Source organism: Peromyscus maniculatus, chromosome 21, assembly GCF_049852395.1.
Source record: "Peromyscus maniculatus bairdii isolate BWxNUB_F1_BW_parent chromosome 21, HU_Pman_BW_mat_3.1, whole genome shotgun sequence".
Lineage (NCBI taxonomy): Eukaryota > Metazoa > Chordata > Mammalia > Rodentia > Cricetidae > Peromyscus > Peromyscus maniculatus.
Window position 1 is genome coordinate 43,677,953 of NC_134872.1, and position 17,331 is coordinate 43,695,283.

The 17,331-nt window shown below is 41.0% G+C and overlaps 2 protein-coding genes across 32 annotated transcripts in view; one reads left to right on the plus strand and one right to left on the minus strand.

The window, feature by feature from the left end:
• Nucleotides 1-6,836: 6,836 nt before the first annotated feature.
• LOC121824736 (uncharacterized) lies at nt 6,837-10,185 on the minus strand. The gene is made up of 2 exons (XM_076557573.1): nt 9,721-10,185; nt 6,837-8,522 (listed from the first exon to the last, which is right to left on the minus strand). Exons 1-2 carry the CDS (start codon nt 9,991-9,993, stop codon nt 8,454-8,456), a joined length of 342 nt encoding a protein of 113 aa, XP_076413688.1. The 5' UTR covers nt 9,994-10,185; the 3' UTR covers nt 6,837-8,453.
• The window catches only part of Tbc1d5 (TBC1 domain family member 5), a 453,313-nt gene continuing 445,972 nt past the window's right edge, over nt 9,991-17,331 (plus strand). For 23 of the 31 annotated variants that reach the window (XM_076557545.1, XM_076557570.1, XM_076557552.1 and 20 more), the window contains exon 1: nt 10,182-10,393. The gene's annotated coding sequence lies outside the window, so the exon portion shown is untranslated. Of the gene's footprint in view, nt 10,132-10,181; nt 10,394-17,331 lie in introns of those variants that run through there. The other 8 variants (XM_076557560.1, XM_076557565.1, XM_076557572.1 and 5 more) reach the window with 8 other exon arrangements.

The following is a 17,331-nucleotide window of genomic DNA, read 5'->3' on the forward strand; positions in this document are numbered from 1 at the left end:
AATTCATAGAGCATTATTGTTTGTGCCCAGTGTTTTCCAGTAGGCAGATTGGCTAGAATGGCTTTGGGTAGTCTCAGATCTAAATCTGAAGGGCAACTTTGATCTGCAAAATCTCAATTATATCTAGCCAGGGATTGGCCATTATCAAAAGGAAAATTTCAGAACATCAGTAGATATTGTAGGATATGTGTTAGGCAGGCAGAGCCTTGGCTCTTTTATTCATATAGAGATGGCTCTATACTAATCCTTGAAACTTTTGCATGTTACTTTAAACAACAAAAGAAACTTTAAGCTGTTAAAGGCTTAAAATTTATGAAGAGACTGTCTGGACTTTTCCACCTTTCTGTGTTTGAGTCTAGGAGAGGTATGATAATCTAATAAAGATCAGAGGGATGTTACAGGAGAATGAGACTTGGTAGTGTTGTTGGTTTTTAAGGAAGAAAATGGTCATAAACAAGGAATGTGAATGACTTCTAAAAACCAGGGATATCCCTTACCTGTCATCTATCAAGAAAATGAAGACCTGATTCTCAAACTTCGAGGAACTGAATTTCACTAACAGTCCAAATGAATAGTACCCCCCTCCTAAAAAGGGGAACACTTTGATTTTAGTCTAGTAAACTCTGTATCAAAACATTTGGTCTTTATTACAAAGAAGATAATAACTTGTGTTTTTATGTTTTTGGATTAAATTGTTGTGGCATTATCTCAGTGACAGGTTGTGGCAGATTTTATTTTCTAAAGTTGATCCAATATTGCCCTGGCTATTCTTCCCATTGAAAAACACAACTGTCCCTGACTTCAAATGTGGGCGTGATAAGTTCACTCTTAACCTATTAGGCAGAAGTGCTGCTGCTGGCCATGAAGCTTTGACTTTGCTCCCTGAAACACTTCAACTCAGAGCCCCGGGCGCTGGGTGCATGCAAACCTGAGGGTCCTCGGGGGGTACCTTGCAGAGTAGAGTGAAGCCATGAAGAGAGACTCCAAGGGAAGGCAGCGATGGGCAGTCAGACTTTCAATCCATCTTGCCCTTATGCCACATTACGTGGCTAGAGATACATTTAGATGATTCCAGCCCCTAGTGGCCATCCACCCCATCTTAACCTTTCCCCAACTGAAGCCTAGATAAAGAAGTGCCAAGCCATCCTAAGTATGACTATCTAATTCCTGACCCGTGGAATCTTTAAGCATAATAAGATGATTATTGCTCCCTGCCTTAAGTCTTTGCTACCCACACTGATACTGGGAACACACTGAAACAAGTGCCCATGAAGTCAACTGTTGCATACAAGAAAGAAAACATTGCTCCTTCTGAAAGCACTGGAGCTCTAACTGAGAACTGCTGGCCTAGGATGTGAGTATATGTCTACCAGGGGCTGAGTGTAGTGTAGGCAGGTGTTTAGTATAAATGAGGCCATGTGTACAATCCTAAGTACACAAACAAATAAAGCAGTCACTAAATGTCCATGTTTCTATACCTATATATGGATATATAGCTATATTTGCTGGTCTGATGTTTCAGTTTTCTCCTCTTACCCACACCGAAGTCTCTGATTAAGTTCTCTGATAACTGCGATTTTTCTTTGGAGAGTGTCGTATGTAAATAGTTATTTGACTGTTTTTAGCTCCTACCATCGAGTAAATAAGAATCCCAAGGTTTAGCTCCTTTCTGTTCACTCACCCCTCTTTCTGATGTGGTGCATGCTAGGAATTGCTTCTGAATTCCTAGAGAGGTAAATGTTAATCAAATTAAGTTCAACAAAGACAGAAGTTGAGCTCTCATTGGCTCCACTCACATTTATTTGCTATCAGCAAAGCGTCTGTACACTGAATTAAAGGCAGTCTCCGAGGACATGCCAAGAGCTTCCCTTGTCTTGATGTGCTGCTTTATTTGTTCCTGTCTTTCCATTATGTATTATTATGTTCCTTTCAGAGTGAGGAACTCATGGGCAGTGGCTCAATAGGGGTTCAGTCCATCATTATCAAAGAAGCAGTCAGTTGAAATTCCACAGACTCCTTCACAACTTGTCTTCTTTCATTTGGAGTCTACAGTGCCATATGCCAGGTTTTCTTCTCGTTTGTATATTTGTGAGCATTTCAGCAGGAAATCATAAGGTTGCCTATCAGATATGTCTAGACAGTCCCTTTGTGAATCTCAATAGTAGACACGCCCCTAAAGGCTTTTGCTGTAGGACTATACCTTCAAATGTTTTAACATAAGATATGAAAGTTAAATGAGAGAATATTCTGATATATGAAATTTAGCTCTACTCCAGTTTTTCAAGATTGCATCTGTTCATGTCTTAAGGCATACATAAATGAATTGATAATTTGATATCAGGGGGAGTTGGCTACACATGTGACACATTATGACGCTACAGAATTTGGAAGGAATAGCATTATGTTCTTTAAGTATTTTTGATAGAACAGTGTTACCACTTCTGGTATTTAAGTGTGCAAACTGAATTAAAATTAAAACTTAATTACTATAGCATAGTATCTAGTGCCCTTCAAATAGCCAGATTAATGGCAAGCTGTGGATTATATATTAACCCACCTTAACTATTCAGAAAATATTTACTAAGCTAAAAACAGATGATCACAGGATTTTGTGTGTTAAAAAGAAAAAGAAAATAATACCAGTTTTCCAGGTTCATGAAGTCAACTTTCTCATGAGAAAATAGAGCCTAACAAAGAACCATCAAGTGAAATGTTGAAATTTGGAACAAAAACAGAAAATAAGAAAACACATTTCATTTTATTTGGATTATGACATTGTAGCCTTTTTAAAGGAAAGAAAATGACTTTATAAAGTTACCTACTAAAACATTCAGTATATGATGTTGTATATTACTTGAGGCTTTGTCCATGAGATAAAAATTCTCCAAGCAATTTTCTAACTGAGCCCATAACTCTTTCTGCATTCTTATGCCTGAATATGCATGATTTCTCCTTTCTGATTGTAGTTAGGACTTCTGTCTTTATGGTAGACGGGCACAAAAGGCTATGTTATATTTGCCATGGGACCCATAATTTTTAAGACCCCTGTGCTTGTAAAATCTTTACCTTTATTATGGTACTATAAAGTAGGTTTTGTATTTTATAGAGAATTACATATGAAAGTAACACAATGCCGCACGAGTGCAAGGCCTGTGGAGATAGTTTCATGATATTATGTCTTATTCTTTCAAAGCTCTTCATGGAGTATAAGCACTCTGACCAGCCTCTGCTGTTGGTTACCTGTGTTCAGTTGCCTTATACCTCTATATTCTTCAGCTCCCCATGTATTGGAATGGTTCATCACATCTTCAGCCATGGAACTTCATATCATCTCCAACTAGACTAAGCAGAATAGATTCCAGCACCAGATTACTGTGGCTTTTGTGGAATGCCTTCCTTAAGCCAGCAGAATGTCAGTGGAAATGGCAGTATGAATTAAGCCTTAAGAAACACAGAATGACCTTTTGTCCTCTGTCCTTTTCTCATCTGCCATGAGTAGAACACAAATATGCTGCATGTAGCTGTTGGGGATTTGGATGAGATGTGCTCCATAGTCGGGGGCATTTGAATACTTGGTCCCCACTTTGGTGGCTATTTGGGAAGGATTACCAAGAGTAGCCTTGTTGGAGGAGGTATGTCATTGGGGGTGGACTTGAGGTTTCAAAAGCCTCCTGCAGTCACCAGTGTGCTCCATCTGCTTCCTGCTTGCAGCGAGGATGTAAGTGGCTCTTTGCCATAATGCCTGACTCTGCCATCATGAACTCTGACCTACTGGAACTAGAAGCCCAAATAAACTTTTCCTTCTCTAAGTTGTTGTGGTGTTTGAATGAAAATGGCCCCATAGGCCCATAGGAAGTGGCATTGTTAGGAGGTGTGGCCTTGTTGGAAGAAGTGTGTCACTGGAGGTGGGCTTTGAGGTCTCAGAAGGTTCAAGCCAGGCCTAGTGGCTCACTGTTTCTTCCTGATGTCTGCCGATTAGTTATAGTGTCTTTTTTTTTTTTTTTTTTGAGACAGGGTCTCACTATGTAGCCCTGGCTGTCCTGGAACTCCCTCTGTAGACCAGGCTGGCCCTTGAACTCAGAGAGATTCACCTGTTTCTGCCTCATGAGTGCTGGGATTAAAGATGTGTGCCACTATCGCTGCCCAGCTATCATGGTGTCTCTTCACAGTAATAAAAACCTAAGACAGTTGCTGTGTTCATGGCGTTTTATCACAGAAATAGAAAAGTGACTAAAATAAGCTTCTCCTCCCAGAACATACATGTAAGGATGATGGGGGAATCTTTCTGTACACTGTGAATACATGTTGCTCTGATTGTTTGATACATAAAGCTGTTTGGCCTATGGCAAGGCAGCTTAGAGGCAGATGGGAAATTCAAAGAGAGAAACAGGAAGAAGGCAGGGGGTGGGAGTGGGGTGGGGTGGGGTGGGGTGGGATGGGGCAGTGGAGGAGATGCCAGCAAGCCACCCAAGGAGCAACATGTAATGGGACACAGGTAAAGCCACAGCACATATGGCAATACACAGATTAATAGTTATGGGCTAATTTAAGATATAAGAGCTAGCTAGCAAAAGGCTTGAGCCATGGCCAACCAGTTATAATTAATATAAGCCTCTGTGTGTTTACTTGGGGGACGAGAGTGGGAGAGATTTGTCCTGACCACCGGCCAGGACACAGGAAAAATTCCAGCTACATAAGGAACACATGTAACAAGCTTCTTCTCTCAGAATATACATGGACAATAGAGGAACACATACATGTAGAACAGACCTGAGGTCAACCAAAAGTCTAGAGTCCAACAAAGCCCATTTTGGTCCAGCCAATCCAATTGGGATCAGGTACCTACTGCCAACCTGTAACTCCTGAGTGAATAAGTGTTTGTTTTTCAAGTCATTGAAATATTGGGGTTGTTTGTTATCATCCTTGTGACATAGCTAATCAGTATCTTTCCCATCACTGGTTCTTAAGCATCTGTCTTCCTTTGTGCCCACTGAATGTTTTTAACTGGTCATTCAAATGGATGGAACCACCTGAATGTGCTGAAGACCAAATACGACATTTTTGCTATACATTTTCCAGGATACAAAAATATATTACATGCCTCCAATATTCATATTTCAGTCAGCTTTTAAAAATAATTTCTTCCTAGGCATTAGTTTAATAAACTGCTGATGGTTATGAAGCTCAACTATGTGTGTTAATGTATTGCAACTTATCTATTCCAAATGGACAGAACTCTGGCAAAAGATGCTCTTCCCTTTATACCATATTTAAAAGGATTTAACACTTTCAAATAAGTGTGTGGCCATTCTCATGATCTAGCCAAGAGTCATTGTGTGAATAGTCTACATGCTCACACCTTATTTATGTCTGCTTTTGTCACTGGCCAAAGGTCATTGTGTGAATAATCTATATGCTCACACCTTATTTGTGTCTGCTCCTGTCACTAGTTGGCACACATGAGGGCAGCTTCCATTTTTCTTGCCTCTGACAGTGCATGCCTGTGCAATATCTTCTTCTTAAGCCATGCTTTCTAACAGAGAACATGTTAGAAGGGTGAACGGAATGTCACGTCCATGATTATATTCTTTGTCATTTCTGGCCCTGTTTTGATGAAAAGAGCTTCTGCGTGGTAAGGTTCATATGGCAGGACCTGTGAGTAGCCTCTCATTGTTCATAGTCAACTAGAGATTGAACCTCTCAATTCTAAACTGTCAAGTAACTCACTTTGCTGCCAACCCCAAGAGCCTGCAACACACATGGACTGACACCTTAGCTAACAACTTGTTTACAAACATGCAGAGATACCTGGAAGCAAAAATCCTATTTAAACCATGTACTCTTGACCCACAGAAGCTGGAAATTTAGATGTATGCTGTTTTAACTGATTACATTCATGTTATAATAGTCTGTTTAGTCATGTAGCAGTGGACGATTTCTATAATGTGAAACATATTTACTTCTATTTGTTTCAGCTATTTCATGATCTTAACCACCTGGATGCCTTTGAGGCCATCCTGGGCCATAACAGGGAAGACTGTATCAAAAACTAACCAACCAAACAGTTCCATCAAATACAAGACATTTCTTAAAGTGCTACAAGTCTGGAGGTGACTAAGACACATTGCTAGGCTTTGAGAAGCTCATATCCTATAGAATGCCCAACCTTTTAAGCAGCCACTCAAAACAGAATGGGGAAAATATTTTAATGAAGATAGGAGCTGACAATATGAGCTGTGTTGCTTATAATAATGTAAAATGGACTTCATGGTATTAAGGCATTTAACCTCGGGTATCTATAAATGCAACATCACTTCTGGGAGAAAATGCATTTATATTTTTATGCTTTAAAAGATGATCTAGACAGTTTTTCATAAGATTTTGCACATAGCAACTTATTTAGCAGAATATAATACCTTATATGTTGTATTATGTGTGTGTATATATATAATAAATAATAATATATAAAAAATACATATAATAAAGAACAAGCCAGAGAGAAGCTGGCTGCTTAGTTACTGTTGTGATTATATATATATGGTTTTAATGAAAGCTTAAAAATTCAGTGGTTTAAATATGTTATGCATTTCTCTCTCTAATAAAAGTTGCTGCACGCAGTCAATGTTGGATAGTTTTTCATGTAGCAATCCAGAGACCCAACAGCTTTGTCTGATTGTTCTGCCAGGCTGTGCATCTTGGGAGATAGGTCACTATGTCTGTATTTCTGTACACTGTACAGCAGGAATATATATAGAGAAACATAGTAGGGTGAGCAAGTTTTTTTTTTTTTTTTTTTTTTTTTTGGTAAAGTAAGTAATATAGAAAATGAACACATTGCTTCCTCTAGCATTCTATGGATGAAAACAGCGTCACATGGCCACACCCAGCCACAAGGGGGAATAGAAAATGTAGCCTCCAGATGGATGGCTGTGTTCCCAGCTGAAACTCAATTCCAATGGAAGAAGAGAAAAATAGATTTGGAAGGGAGGAGGAGCCAGAAGTCTATCACGCATAGGTATGCAGACACTACATACAAATCGATTTTTGGTTTCAGCTTTTTCTTTTCTTTCTTTTTTTTTTGGTAGGCATTCTAAAAAATAATGTCAATTTTATTTTCTATGACTGGAATGAGAGTTAAGCTGTCTCACAGTTAAGTCAGCCCTGTGTCCTGTAGATGTGGTGTGAAAATGGGGCAGAGGATGAAATGAGGGAGTGTTTCATTTCAGGTCCTCAGAAGCAAGAAAACCAAAATGGGACTGAGTGCACCAAAGTTTTATTGTGAAAACAGTAATAAATGATAAAAAATTTAAAAAGAGAAGGCCACAATCCTCTCACTGCAGGACATATATTTTATTAACATGTTAGCCTGGCTTGAATGGACGAAGTTGAGTGTTCACAAAGGCTTAGAAGTCTGTTATAGTCAAGGGCTGTCCCTTCCACAGTTCCTAAATATAATTTGCATTTCTTTGTGCTTCAGGCTGTTTGACAAAGACAAAGAGTTCCTATAGATACTGCTTCCACCAACGCTGAGATGTAGGTTTAAAGTATAGCTCTCCCATCTTAAGCACATGAATTGTATAACTCCAAGTAAATTTTATACCATGTTCATATTTTATGGAATTATTGTTTATCAGTTTAGTTTGTTTTTCTAAGGTTACTCTTTTTTTTCTTTAAAGCACCCAAGCCTGAACCAAAGGGACTATTCTTTGCCTTGTTGTGGTGCTCTGCAGACTGGGATCTTACAGCTAGACTATTTCTGAGGGAATAAAGAACGAGCCAGAGAGAAGCTGGCTCTCTAATTACTGTTGTGATCTAAAGGATAATGGAGTTGCATTTTGTGAGGTCAAATGGGCCTGCCAGTCTCAGAACAGCCAGGACACAGGTCGTGGAGGATGACTGGCTATTTCTCATGTCTTGCTTTCTTGTCTCGTCTTTTAGTGGGTAAGCTGGGTGCCTATTGCAGTGTTAGAGTAAAAAGCTCCCCATCAAGACAAAGTACTTTTAGGCCTGGAGACCTAATGTTCCGGTTGGACTGGGCTCTTCACTTGGGTAAGGGGCTACCCTAGAAAGCTGGGCTCACCTTAAGTCAAACTAGAGACAGATGGGCTATCTAGTTCTTCAGTGAGATCCCCTTTCCCTCTAGAATCCTCATCCCCTGTGCAGGGCTGCAGCTGTGCAGCTAGTCAGTCAGCTTGCTTTTCAGAAAAGTGTTACTTTTCCGTTTCTTCTTTCTATCTCTTCCTAAGCATGCTTCCCTCAACACCCTGGGCTTTGTTTCTGTAAAGCCCCCTCCTCACTACGCAGCTGCTCGCTGGCCACGCGTCTGCCCTCTGTGCCAGCTTCAATGGTGTCTCAGTCACTGTTCTGCTGTGGGAGACACCGCGGCCAGGGCGATTCTTATAAAAGAAAGCGTTTAATTGATGGCTTGCGTACAGTGTCCGTTTAGTCCATTATTATCGTGGCGAGGAGCATGAATGTACAAGCAGGCCTAGCAGACATGGTGCTGGAGAAGTAGTTGAGAGCTAAGGAGGAGAGAGAAGGGTGTTGGGGGGAGGGGGTGGAGGGAGGGAGGGAGGGAGGGAGGGAGGGAGGGAGGGAGGGAGCTTGATTAGAGAGATTGAAACCTCAAAAGCCCACCCTCAGTAACACATTCCCTTCAACAAGGTCACACCTCCTAATCCTAATCCAATCAGTTCCACTCCCCATGACTAACCATTCAAGTATATGAGCCTGTGGGGGCCATTCTTATTCAAACCACCTCAGAGTGCATGGCTGCTTCCCTTAGCTCCTCCATCTCCCTCCCCTGAGAAGCAGCTGAGCTTTACAGCTTGTCTTCTTTGGAGTTTTTCTTTTAAACTCTAATAAAATTGCCCATGGGCTTTGTTTCCATCCTTTCTTATTCTATTAACGAGACTAAGAACCTCAAGAGGGGATACAGATGTCCCCTGTATCATCTGGTGACCATACAGAGACCCCCACAATTCCACTAACACCAGGATGGACATGTGGGGACTGGGGAAGAAAGTCCATTATACTCTGTAGAAAGCCATCATATGGCTGACTGCTAGCTGGGAAAAGCTCAGTATGTACACAACAGCTTCGTCCTGTTTTCTCTGTACGATGCAACCTCATGTTTCTTAGGATTCTGTTGCTAGTCCTGTTTCTCTACCCTCTCAGAATCCAGCAGTCTAATGTCATTATGAGTGTAGCCAGAACTTTCAGTGAGGGCATTTTTTACATTTTATTTATCAGCAGTGATTACATCTAGCCAGAAGCACTAACTTAGCCCATTCAACGTGTTCAGCTTCTGCTACAACAAGAAGGGCATTAGAAAAAAAAGGGAATCCCTGTATGATGTGTGGTATACCTTCCTTGGAAGGTAGCTAACTTCTGACCTTTCTCTGCCTCCGTTTCCTTATTCTGAACCTAACAACCAATTTCCTTTTGAGCTTTTTTTTGTAAAGACAGACTAATAAGAGATGCATTAAAAAAAACAACTATATGAGGTATTTGTCACTGTAATTATCATTATCACTCAAATGAGTTCCTGTTGGAGAAGCAAACAGCAGTACTCCAGTGCTGGAGGTTAAAGGTAACTCTGTATCATGAGAGGACACAGGGCGACAAGACCAGGGGGTGGTCATCTGCCCAAATTGTCAGTCATCAGACTGTTAGGGAGACGAGATTCAGGGTGAGAAGATGAAACTTCTGTGGTTTTACCGGCGTGGGCTGGCTAGAAACATAACCTCTCTCTCCGGCTTCGTACGAAGGTGAGTGGCCGGAGCGGCCAGCCACTCCACAGCCCTGGACCAGAGGCACCGACAGGTGACAGGGACCTGGGAGACCCCGGGCAGGAGCGCCAGGGGCCTGGGGCGTCCCGGACCCGACTTCCCTCCTCGCCAGCCCCGCTCTGGGGACCCGAGGTCGCGGCCCGGGCCCCCCGGCTCCAGCAGGGCCCTCTGCAGACGCCGGCGGCCCGGGCCCCGCGCGCATGCGCACCGCCGCGGCCCGGGGCCCCGGACGTCCGCCCTCCCCTCCTCGCCCGGTGCCCACCCGGTCAGACAGACACCTGGGCCGCGCCGAGACCGGCCGCGCCTGCGCAGCGGCCCCCGGACACGCGAGGTCACTGAGGTGGAGCAGCGCCGGGGTGGAGCGCGGGGCGGGCGGGCGCGCGGCGGGGGGCGGGCGCCGTTACGGCGGGAGCGTGGTCACGTGCCCGCCGGTCACCGCCGCCACCTCCCGCCCGTCTCTCGCCGGTCGGGTGGCAGGTTCCACGGGAGCCCGGCAGACTGAGGGGGAGAGAGAGGAGAGAGAGAGAGAAAGAGAGAGAGAGAGAGAGAGAGGAGGGAGGAGGATTCAGGGGCTGGGAGCTGGGGAGCCCCGCTGCGCACAGGTAAACACAGGACGGTGCCGACGGTGAAAAAGCGCCTCCCCTCCCCGCCGCCCTCCCCGGCCCGCCGCACACGCCGCCGCCGCTCCCTCCCCGGCCTCCCCTCAGCCCCGCTGGGCCCGGCCCGCCGCCCGGGAAGGCCCGAGGCGGCTGCACCCGCGCGGGCTGGGGAGGAGGCGGGCGGGGGCCTCTCCGCGGCGGCCGGCGGGCGGGCGGGCGAGCGGGCGAGCGGGGCTGCCCCTCCGTCCGCTCGCCCGGCTCCGCTGGAGGCCCGGGTTGAGGCCACGGAGCCACCGGGCAGAGCCGGGTGCCTCGGCCAACCCGACTTCCTCCTTGGTCGGGTCCCCTGTTGATTTCAGCCCTGGGCAGCACGTTTCCTTCACGGGCCGGAAGTCCAGGTGCTCGAGCCCAGGGATGAACAGCCCCTGAAGAGAAACCCTTCTGCCTTCGTTAGTTGTCGCGCTCCTTAAGTTATTCACACCAGCGCGAAAGTTCGAGGCCTGTCAGGAAAAACTGGTGGAAGTTGCCCTTCCCCCTCGTTTTTCTTTTCCTGGAAATGTACTAATCTTCCAAAACATTCTGTGCAAAAGCGACAATACTACCTATGGATAGTCTGAGTTTCAATGTTTTAAGTTATTAACTAATTCAGCCCTCGGGAATGTTAGCAGTTTAGTTTACATTTTTTTATACACTCCCTACCCCCATCACTTTCTGCAGAGTCTCATTTCTCATCTGTGAATTGAACTGAATCTGGAAACTTTAACATACAGGTTACATGTTAAACTGATGGGGCTGCATTGTGCAGATCGGTTAGCGCATTTGTAACGTCCATCAGAATACAGTGCATAAAACCAGCTGTTATTAGTGTTGTGCTGTGGCACAGGGTACACCACGTGTAGGCACTGTAGAAAAAGAAACTTGGAATACAGTGACAAGGAAAGTCATTTTTATGTTATTTGTCTTTGGTGTTGTCCGATTCCAGGTCTTAGTGTCCATAACCATATCTACTAATTTGAATGTAAAGGAACGCAGCAGTGAGAGTATTGGTCAAACCTGACTCACTTGGGCCCTTGTTAAAATGTGATGCTAACTTAGTAGATGTGATATTGATACAACTTGGTATTCATTTCTCATGTGGTGCTGGACAAGAAAGATCCTGTTCTATACCAGAGATGTAGATAAGGCCTTATGTAGAGATGGCCTGGTAGAGGAAGGTTCAGTGGCACGGTGAAGTAAAGAAGCTTGCTAGTGGGCTCAGAATGAGCCAGCTCTGGATTTCAGGGGAAGGAAAACAAGTCCAAATCCCATGATCTGTGTGTTGTGTGGTGCCTACATCACATTTTTGTTTTGGGTCTTTTGTCTTTTCTTATAATAGTTGGTGTACTTCTTGAAAAATTTGCTCACCAATTCGTTGAGTTTTAGTAAGGCATAGGCTAGGAATCTTGAGTCCAAATGTAATGCTGGGGGAAAGTTTCTTTATTGGCAAAACCCACTGTGTCTGATATCAAGTGTTACCTCAGTTGGGTAGTGTGTTCTTGAGATTTGAAGCATGTTTTTTAAATGGTTGAGAGCCACACAAAGGGTGGCCTAACTGGATTCAGCTTTTCTTTTTTTCATGTAACTTTTGTAATGTAAATGAAAGAGTTTAAATTGTTCCATATAGCTTCTTATGCTTTACATACATAAAAATGGTTGTACTATTATTTTTATGGTACAAGGAATTGAATGTAGAGCCCTTGTACAAGTTAAGTAGTTAAGTTTTAAAGAACTTTATGAAAGTCTAATAGCAACTACTTCCAGCCTCATAACTTTTATAGTCTTAATTTTAGTTATTACTTTACCTTGTTTCTTTATATTCTAAACACATTACATATCTTAATTCACTTTATCTTCACAACTTCTAAGGAAATAGAAACTGGAAGGGTAAATCACATTCCTGGTTTACATAGCTAATACTAAGCTGGGTTTCTCACTGGCTAACTTTGGAATCCTTGTAAATCTTATTAACTTGTAGAACTGCCTTATTATTATTATTATTATTTAGAAAGTAAATTGATGAGTTATATTTGTATTTCTGATTAGGAGATATTTTTTCATTTTAAAAGTAAAAATTGTCACTTTTTATTTCCTCTGTTTTCATCTAAAATGAAAAGCCTCAATGCAAAATTGAAAAGCCTCAATGCTTATGCTCCTTTCTGAGTAAGATGAGTAAGATGTACTTGTAAAGTTGTATTTTGCTTGCACTTGTTTGTATATATTTGCTGTCCCGATCTCCTAAGTTTCTTCTGTCACTGCTAAATGTAAAATGTGTCGTCTTTGCTTTGACTTGGGAAATTTTTCAGCCCTTCATGTTTTACCTATGTCTGCTCTCCCTTTACCCCTCATAAATACTTCATACATTAGGCTTTTTCCCCTATACTTTTATCCCAATATTTAGCTTTGGGATATTGATTAAATTTCTTTCTATTTGTCACTTTATATTTGTTTTCTTAATATTTAGATTTAGAATTTAATCAAATTACTGACTTTTCCATTTGGTTGTTAAGGGCAATAAAAACTAGCCATTGTAGCAGAATTTCTAAATGGTCTTATTAAATAAAAAAAAAAAATGGAGTCAGATACAGGGGTGAAAACCTGAGATACCAGGGAAATAGGGAAAGCCACAGCTAACGTCACCTCACCAACTCTGCAGCTTCCAAATGCGAGCTACTTCCTATCTACCCACACCTATATGCCTTGCTGTTCTGCCATCTGATTTGCTCTCTCTGTCCAACCACATCACTTCCTTTTCCTGCCCAGCTCTGTCACTTTCTGTCTACAGACTTCCAGACCTCCATGGTTAACTAGTGTTGGAATTTAAAGCATGTGCCACCATACCTGGTTCTGTTCCCAGTATGGCCTTGAGCTCACAGAGATCCCGACAGATCCCTGCCTTCCAAGTGATAGGATTAAAGGTGTGTGCTAACATTGCATGACTTTTGTGTTTACTTATAATGGCTGGCCTTTTCCTCTGATCTCCAGACAAGCTTTACTTATTAAAGCACAAATAAAATATCACCACATTTCATCACAAATAAAATGTCACCACAAACCATTGATCATTAAGATACTTGAAAACACACACAAAAGAAAAAAAAGATACTTGAATACTGAAAAAGTAGGAAGGCTAACGGTGGATAGAGGATAATATTTTAAGTTGAATAGTGTATGTTTTATTACAAATTAATATATTCCCTTCCCTCAATTCTCTTTTTGTGTCGTCCTCTGTATCAATCTGAATAGTGGTGCTTTTGTGTCTATCTAGAATAGTTCTTTCAATATGGATAGACCACTGGAATGATAATATGTTATATGCTGTGTGGACTGAAACTTGAGAAGTTATTGCTTGTAGGATTTTTCATGTATCTCTTCATTGTTTTAGTTTAACTCTTTTGTAAAGCCAATAAATATTATTCTTTTTTTGGTGTGTGTGTGTGTGAAGTTATATCTTCACATTCTGTAATTCTGACATATTTAGGTCAAACAAATCTATTAAAATTATACTTCAGAAATAGACCTTTCTAATTAGTCATGACTTGTTATGTAGAATAATGATACTCATAAGTAATCCTAGATTATTTTTGTAGTGTTCTGCTAAGAAAGTATCCTATTTTTTACATACTAATATACTAGAGCTCTAAGTGGAAAAACAATAGTTTCTGCTCAATGGCTTTACAATACTGGTGAAACAGGAGAAATCTTTGTAAAATTTTCATTTGAAACATTGTAGTTCTTTTGTACTGGCTAATAACCCATTATAAAATGAGTTTATTCAAGAAATTATTTAGAAGTCACTGCAGTATTTTAATCACTGAATAACTTCATGACAGCACATCTTTTCCATAGTTAAATTGATTGTATTTCTAAAATTGCAGCACCTTGCCAGGCTTGATTGTGGTCACCTTTAACCACAGCACTTGGGAAGTAGTCTCTATGTGATAGAGGCCAGCCTGGTCTACAGAATGAGTTCCAGGCCAACCAGGGCTACATAGTGAAGTGCTGTCTTAAAATAAATGAACAAACAAAAAATAAATAAATAAAAGTCAGCATCTGAAGCTGTCAGGAAATTATTGTAAATACTATTTTAATTAACACCTTTGTGATTAGATGGAAAGAATCTGTAGTTTTCATGTTTAAGTCTGTATGGGTGAAATAACAGGAGGTTTTGTGATTAGACATTGCAGAATTTCATAATTAGTTGAGCCTTGATCATGTAGCTATATGAGTCTATTATGCTGTTTTCACTTTATTTGTATATGAGTTTAGAATAGCCTTATAAATATCAGTAAAGAGTTGCCTAAAAGCCGGGCGGTGGTGGCGCATGCCTTTAATCCCAGCACTTGGGAGGCAGAGGCAGGCGGATCTCTGTGAGTTCGAGGCCAACCTGGGCCACCAAGTGAGTTCCAGGAAAGGCGCAAAGCTACACAGAGAAACCCTGTCTCGAAAAACCAAAAAAAAAAAAAAAAAAAAAAAAAAAAAAGAGTTGCCTAAAATAGACATTGGCAAATATTTGGTTGTTGCAGTTTGTTTGAGATGAAAGTCTGAAAATGGTGGTGAAATTGGTCAGACGTTATGAATGTACTGAGTTGCCTACAATTAAAATGGTTAAAGTGATTAGTTATAGATCTTTTGTGTTGGGAGGGCTGATGAACTAACTCTTCTGATATGCTAGAGAAGAGTTTTTCCTTTCTTTCCCTCCTTGTCTTTTATCTTCTCTGTGGAGAGGAAGAAGGTAAAGCACTCATTACGTCAGCATTTCCTTAGTAGGGTTAGAACTAGAGCAACCTTCTTCTAATTGTAGGCTAATGATTATATGATCAGCTTAGTGGGCTGCTATTCTAATTTTCTAAAAAACTAGAAAATGTAAAATGTGTTATGTACAGTTTGAAAAGGAATGGTATGTCAAATATTGGTGCCCATGTAGCTACTAGAGAGCAGATGTCAAAATTTTGATAAGGATTGTAGACAGTTACTTAGTATTTCACCCTGTTTTCATATACTACTGGCCAACTAGTTAGAATGGTTGAGTAGGAAGAGCCAGCAAGGCTAGTTTGTGAGCATATGGTGAATAACCCACAAGAGAAGTAGGTAGGATGATGGCTTGGAGATGTTGATCTCATTTTTGAGTCTTTATCAGTAAGAAGTATATATTAATTGGGAGTCATTAGGAACTTTATGTGATAGTTCCTTAGAGTCTCTTTACTTATAGAACCTGAGCATAGACTCATTAAAGCTGTGATTTAAACTAAAAATTTTATTTTTGTTAATTATTTGAAAGCTTGCTATTAAAGATTTATGCAAGATTAACTAGGAATCAAGTTGTTTTTGTAAAAAAAAAAGTTTTACTTTATTTTTACTTTGATATTACCACAGGCCACCTTATTCTAGAGAAAAGAAGGAAGAATTGTTAATAGGATTACAATCTAGACCCAGACACTACTGAATTGAAATTCTGCTTCTGTTGTTTGGCAGTGAGATAACTTGGAAAATATGTGTAACCTTTCCATAAAATTATCTCATAAAGTTTTAAATGAGATGTGGACTGAGAATGGGCTTTTTTTTTGTTTGTTTGTTTCTTTGTTTTTTGAGACAGGGTTTCTCTGAGTAGCTCTGGCTGTCCTTAGAAATTAGCCTTCCTCTGCCTCCCAAGTGCTGGGATTAAATGTGGAGAGTGAATTATTTTATCAATCTTGTTCTACTAGGACTTTTTGTAATAATTACTGAAAAAAGAATGGAGAAGTCTTTTATGTGATAATCTGTTGTTAGCATTGAACTACTTACAGATTATGCTTGTATTCCATATGTTTAAGGTGATTCTTTTTTACTTTGCTATTTTATAATCTTAAGCAAATGTGTTGAAGTATGTTTGGATAAACATATAGCTTTAACTGAATCATCTAGTTCAATTTATCTTTTAAAAGTTCTGAGTTTAAAAAAAGTCCTGAGTTTTATGGATTTGAATGATAAGTCAGTGACAGGAGGTCCTTAACATTTTTTCCCTCTGAACAGATGTCTTGGCCTGCAGTGACTCCAAATCCCATAATCTTTCCAATTTTCCCCTCTACTAACTAAGTCTCAAAAAAGTGACATTTTTATTGTATGTGATTGATTTAATTCAGGCAAATATTGCAGCTGAGTAAAGACTTCATCCTAGTGAGAAATACTTTGCTATGAATAAAATGTTAGATTCTTTATTTTTACTTTCAAGAATTTAAAGGGCTGATTTTCTCTGTATCTGTGTTCAGAATAATGTTTTTGTATAATAAGCTGTCTTCACTTGAAAGTTTTTAATACTTTACTATGCTGAAATATATCAATACATTCTTCCTGTTTGTTGGTTTGTCTACAGAGACAGGATTTTGCTCTGTAGCTTCCATTTGCCTGGTACTCTCTGTGTGACCCAGGCTGGCCTCACACTTGGGGCACTCCTCCCATCTCAACCTTCCCAGTGCTGAGATTACAGCTCAGGGCACCATGCCCAGCTGAGAGTTCATTTTTTTCTAGAAAATAGTAACTTTAGGAGATTATTCAACAGAAGAAACTTAATCCAAGGACTAATTTCACTGGTAATGGAATTGGTCAGTAACCAAACAGGGGTCTAGGAGCAGCTGAGATACTTGCCATAGAAAGAAGTGTCCACACTCCCTCCAGGTCTGGAGTGGAGATGAGAACGGGTAGTATTATCCAAATACAGACGCCATGGCTCTGCAAGGAAACAAAACACGTTGGGTGTTCTAGTTTCATTTCTGCTGCTGTGAGAAAATGTCGGCTTTATTTGGCTTACATTTGCCCAGGAAGTCAAGTAGTAGTTCCATCACACCCACATTCAAGAGCAGAGAGCATTGAATGCATTTATTCTGCCTGATACTCAGCTACATTTCTTTACTCAGGGTCCAGTGGAT

Coding starts and splice junctions, on each gene's coding strand:
- LOC121824736 (XM_076557573.1), bottom strand. CDS start 9,993: ATGCGCGCGGGGCCCGGGCCGCCGGCGTCTGCAGAGGGCCCTGCTGGA. Junction 8,523..9,720: donor TTTCTAGCCAGCCCACGCCG/GTAAAACCACAG, acceptor TCTCCTCCTTAG/CTCTCAACTACTTCTCCAGC.